The sequence below is a fragment of the Hoplias malabaricus genome, chromosome Y (assembly GCF_029633855.1).
Source record: "Hoplias malabaricus isolate fHopMal1 chromosome Y, fHopMal1.hap1, whole genome shotgun sequence".
Lineage (NCBI taxonomy): Eukaryota > Metazoa > Chordata > Actinopteri > Characiformes > Erythrinidae > Hoplias > Hoplias malabaricus.
The window spans coordinates 6,385,870-6,391,869 of NC_089820.1; the positions used below are offsets into that span (position 1 = coordinate 6,385,870).

The 6,000-nt window shown below is 41.0% G+C and overlaps 1 protein-coding gene across 1 annotated transcript in view; it reads right to left on the reverse strand.

Annotated features, from left to right (window-relative positions):
• LOC136679576 (zinc finger matrin-type protein 4-like) overlaps positions 1–4,360 on the reverse strand; it is a 144,311-nt gene extending 139,951 nt beyond the window's left edge. Inside the window, exon 1 of the mRNA XM_066658186.1 lies at positions 4,247–4,360. Coding sequence (XP_066514283.1) covers positions 4,247–4,333 — 87 coding nt within the window. The 5' untranslated portion in view covers positions 4,334–4,360. The remainder of the gene's footprint in view (positions 1–4,246) is intronic.
• Positions 4,361–6,000: the final 1,640 nt, after the last annotated feature.

The window sequence follows — 6,000 nt, forward strand, 5'->3', positions numbered from 1 at the left end:
ATCCTCACAGACAGACAGTGAGTGTGTTTACATTACATTAATCCATTCTAATTCCGATTTCTGCATTTATTCAAGTTGTTATGTAAACAGCACTCTCCAATTTCTGAGTTCAGATGAAATCTAAAAGTCCATTAAAGAGAGCTGGATGTTAGCTCAGTGATCTGAATCCTCAGTGCATGTGTACACACACCCTATGTAACTGAACCAAGTGCAGAGCGATCTCTGACACATTCTAAAGTTCTCTCTTCGTTCTGAAAACTCATTAGCCACTCACTCCCCCCAAGTCTTAACAGCTAAGACACTTCCAGCAGCTCGGGTCTAGTGTCTGTAAGGGAGACACACACGCTGTATCCAGCAACAGACATTCATTTAAACAAGCTTGTCTCCTCTGCAGCAGTGCAGAGAAAGTACTGAGTAGAGCAGCACTGCATAATAATAGAAATCATAAGAAAAAAGATCCAGAGTTTGCCGGTAAAGTGGGTCCATGTTTACAAACAACAGCAGGAGGAAAATATGCTTAGCAATGTTTACATGTTTCTTGTAAACTCTGAATTTCCCATGTGCAATTAATCTGATCTGATTTGGTGCAGTTATCGGATTATTACATGAATGTAAATGCACTCAGTAAACCGAGGTGAGCCTACAACAACAGGACCCTGGTCCCTGACCTCAACTTTACTGAATGTGTTTGGAATTAGTTGGGCTTATGGGAAGCAGAAAGTGCGGCCAGCTTCTAGATGCTGGTTTATCATTCTGTGAAGATGCACATGTCTCTGAGAATCACCTGCAGCCGTACTGTACTATACCTGTTCTGACTATTGATCCTCTCACTCCTGCACATTGTTTTCATGCTAGTTTGCACATCGTGTAATTGAGATTCTGGAGGTGTGCATGTCAAAGCACTTGCGAGCCTCTGCGTGCTACGCTTTACTCACGATTCGCTTCTTTGTGTTGTAACTCAGAGATGCTTACATGGATCTACACAGAAGGATAAATCACCTCTAAGACTGGACTTTGGAGGAATGGCTGCAGATTTCTTTGGGAAACTGAGGATAAACCTCTGAAAAGGATGGGAGCTGTGTTAAGGAAATTAGTCAGACACAGTTAATAGTAAAGATTCTGAAATCATTGTAACTTGTTCAAGCTTCTGTGTAATATTCTATTTAAGATATCATTGCTCTTGAACGAAAACTCATTAACCACTCACTCCCCTGAGTCCTTACAGCGAAGAGGCATCCAGCAACTTTAAATGGCAACTTTACAGAAGAAGGGAAAACAAGAATATGTTCGAGTTGCTCATTTGGGATGAATAGCCACCTGACACTAACCTTGACAAATCCAGCTTCATACCTTCCAGACCATAGAGTGTGTAAGTAAAGTTAGTTGTCATAGCAAACTTATGTAGGTGTCATTAAGAAGTGTAACTTACCAGTTTTAGGATTTTTTTGGGTTTATGTTCTGAATGAATCTAATTGGTGAGGACTTTGGACATTGCCTCCATAAAAACCAAACTCCCAGTATAGGACAATTTGACTTTTTTTTTTTTTGATTAAACAAAAATAGACCTAAATGAACAATAAAATCTGCATAGTCATGTTATTCTTTGAAGCTGTGAAACTCATGTGAGATTAAGAGCGTAATCATTTTATTCAAATTTGTTTAACAGGTAATCATTAATCAGAACTGTATGAACCTCAATTTCATTGTTTTTGTGGAAATGTTTGCTACAAAGAAAAAACTGAGATCTGTTTTAAGGCATGTTTATTTCAAACAGCTCCCGACACACAAGGATAATGGGTTTGAACAATTTAAGGTGGAACCTAATGTAATTGACTGCAGAATGTTATCGAGCACCATTTAAGGTAGAAAGATCTCAGAAATACAGTCTCAATTTATGGCGAGGAGAAAAAGTAGTCACATATAATTATAACACCATTTAAGATGGAATAAAGCGCTTTACACCATTTGCGGTGGGAAGGGTTGCGAGTTTTTTCGTTAAAAATGAACAGAAATGACTAAACCAGTACATTTCTAAGTCACACGTGTTTACAAGGGCAAAAACTGTCAGCCCATAAGCTCATGTTTCAGTCTTCACTCACTGTGGTGTAGACCCAAATCTCACATCCCTGTCCTGATTTAACCTCCCCTGGTTTCAAGGGTCCTTAGAGAGTGACAGTGAGGTGAGATTGGGCACCGCACCATGTCTCTGTCAGTGCACCATGTTTCCCCTGACACAAAACAAACACTCATCACATGCTTGGATGGTTTCCAACTTGTGTTGAAGCTGTAATTTAAGTGAGGTCTTTAAACCATGGTAATTAACTTTAAAACTGTATCCGTAACTGTCAGGAATTTTTACCATGAAACCAATAAAGTTCATGTGCAGTTGGGACAAGACACTTATCTCATTTTACTGGTGTCTGCAAGGCATCCCAGTCACACATCGACACCTGCAAGAGGAACTTCAAAGGCAGCACAGGTTCAGCTAAGACAAAGTATACAAGACTACTAACAAAACCTCATTTCTGATGTCTGATAATAAGCCCTGAGAAGTGGTGGATGAAAGTGAGGCATGGCGGATGAGCTCATTAGACGATGCCCTGTCACACGCCCCTCAACAGACGATGCCCTGCAATTAGAAATTCATAACTTACCTAACTTCCACCCAGGTTAAAAGACCTGGGTTAAGTACCGGAAAACTCTGGTCTTTGCTGCACACATGTTAAGACCTTCAAAGGCGAGCAAGGGCATGTGGATGTGTGCAGACAGTTACGGCAGAAACTCCAATGAGCCCATTTTAGAACAGATGACAGTGGTGCTAGCACTAATTACAACTCACTCTGCAGGTAACCTCACTCAAGAAAGTCTTGTTGGCTGTGTTTAAGCACACACTTTAAGCTGAAAACAGGAGTGTCAGGCTAAGATGCAGAAAGGCCACTGATATGTGGAAACACCAGGTAACTCAAAAAGTGCTCAGTAATTTGCCCTGTCCAGACATTGTACTGCCTTCAAATTCGGTTGGAAGTATTATAATTAATCGTGCAACATCAATACCTGACCTCAAAGATGTACTTATACACTCTCAGAAAAAAAGATGTAAATTAGAGGTGCATTATTGGTCACTAAATATACAGACAAAAGTGTAAATGTACTTTTAAAGGTACAGCAGTGGTTTTAGAGTCCAGTTGTGTTCCCTAAAGGTACATTACATTCTCTTTTCCAGAAGGAAAGGTGAATATCTGTAATCGTTCATTATTGAACTGTGTAAAATAAAAGGATAATGTCCTTCAGATGAAGTGGGGTGTATGAAGTCAGCACAAATTTAAAATAGTAATAGAATTATGTACGTATAGTAAGTATGTTCCCTAAATAAAGGTACATAAATGCACCCTTGAGGGTAACACCATAGTAACAGTTTTCTCACAGTGTAGCTGAATGCTTTCAGATTCCAACATCTAGTTTAAAGCCTTCCCAGAGGTGTGTATCTATGTATCTATCTATACACTAAACAATCACAAAAACTTGTATGTACTCTTACTGTCCATGTTATCAGCTCCACTGACCATACCAGGAGCTCTTTGTAGTTCTACAATTACATGCTGTTGTCAACCTGAATATTTTATCCCCACTTTACTATGCTTTCAAATGGTCAGGACCCTGACAGGACCACCACAGAGCAGGTATGATTTGGGTGGTGGATCATTCTCAGTGCTGCAGTGACACATACACACACACATTATAAATATAGGTGTCCAAAAGCTCGTGCATGTACTTATTGCCATGCCTTATACATTTCCCAACCTTGCCCTCATTGCACTCTACGTTTTGACGCTTGTCAGGTCGTTTGGCATGTGCATAGAAGCGTCTAAAAAGAGACGCACGCGCCTAAAACCAGAGCACGCGCTCACCAGATACTGCAGAAAACAAGCAAATAAACATCAAATAATAATCAACTAGACAACAGGTGCACAAGGAGAGCGCGAGCTTCTCAAATAACTCCTCTTTGATTCCATCCACCCTCCAGCTGGAGACTCTTCGTGAGTGCAACAGGAGCACGAGTGTCCCAGGAGTTGCGCGCGATATCCAGAAGCGCGCAGGGATGCTGCCGTGCACGAGCGCCGCGCGACGTGCACGAGCAGCGCGGATGCAGATGAGGACACACGCGCGCGGGACGCGTCCTCACGCAGCCTTTTTCAGCCCAAATAAAACAAATAAACATGCACAAACACGCGTCGCGCGCTCGTACCTGTAGCTCCAGGCTGAAGCTCTGCTGCACGTGCGCGGTGTAAAGGACGAGCTGCTGCTGCACTTGCACCGAGAACGTGTAATCCATGGACGCGCGCGCGCCGACAGTGGAAGGACCCGCGCGCCCGCACGCGCTTCAAAGCAGCAGGCAGCTCGAGCCCGCCCATCTCGTTTCTGATTTGTTGGCTTTGTAGGGGGCGTGGCTCTGTTCGCTTTGATAGGGCAAGGCGCTCAGAAATGCACCAAAACAAAGCGTGGGGTCACATCAGAAGAGTACAAACACACACCGAATGGGTTTAACCCTTTGAACGCTCAGATTAGCGCGTAGTAAATCATCCTTACATCATATTTATATAATATTGCATCATATACTATAATGATTAATGCATGTAGACTATGACAATTTATGTCAGGTTCTACTCGTTTTGCATAATTATCATTACCTTTCATAATGTGACAAAATCACAATGAGAGGACACAGAAATTCTCTTATTTGGAAAAGGATTGTGTTCAAAATGTGGTTTCTACTATTCACACAGAAACACACACACACACACACAACACAACACAAGTATGCATGAATGCTGAGGGATGAGAAAATACTGTTCCTTCAGTGGCTCCACCCAATTCTTTTTTCCTGAAGGTCAGATTGAAATGATGACCTATCTATCTGTATAATACTGCGTTACTACAGCTTTACTTGCTTTGTTATGGTGCTGTCCATGGTTCTGAAAGTAACTCTCTCGCTCTCTTTCTCTTGTCATTTAACTGCAATGCTGTGAACAAGATGATGAAGAAGACTCTACGCCGACACCATTCTTAAGTTTAAATCATTTTTATTACACAAAAGAACAGTATCTTAACAAGCTTAAGGGAGCTTGGAGGGAGTCTGCCAATCCGAGGTTCTCTCTCCCTCTGTCTGATATTCTTCTGTTATATTATCTTATGCTTTGGGACTAAGAGAGAACGAGTGAGGGGCTTTTCTGACCTCTCATCTCTAGGAGAGAAACTTAAACCTAAACCTTACATTCTCACAAACTAACAATCCAGATACCACTTTACCCCACATATGAACCAAATGAAGAACCCCCAGAAACAATATGGCATTCATATGGGACTTTGTCTTTGCCTCATGTTTATGTGGCACTTTCCCACTAAATGTAAATTACACTTTATCCTCTCACTCTTGTTCTCTCACAGTATTAACAACTTGTATGTTATGAATCTCTATCTGTGGTATCAAAACTATTGTTAAACAATATCTCAGGCATTTGGCAGTGCATTCATATCCAGTTTATATAATAACTCTCGAAGCGGGAGCTTTTAAATGGTTTAGACATCTGGTTCCATTCACCACCACTGTGAACTGCTCTAGCTTTTTTCTTTTTTTTTTCAAATCATGAAATATCCAGTCTACCCTTTGCAGAAATTTTGAGAAATCTTACACTAATATGATTTATAGAGTTTAAATTATTTACTGAACTGTGACAAAATCCTAAATTGAGTGTTAAATTTAAGATCATGGGGAGAGCATATAATCATACACTGATGCCACATGAGCATGAACATTGTTCAATTAAACTCTTAACTATGAATCCAGTCTCAGATTTCATTGCAAAGCCCTATCCAGAGATGGGACAAGCAACGCTTGCTGTTTTCGCATGAACTGTCTCAGTTTGAGCCTGGTCTCATTTGCCATGACAGCACTTTATAGAGAATAAAACTGGGGAAACTGAGATTATATAAAAGGCGCCA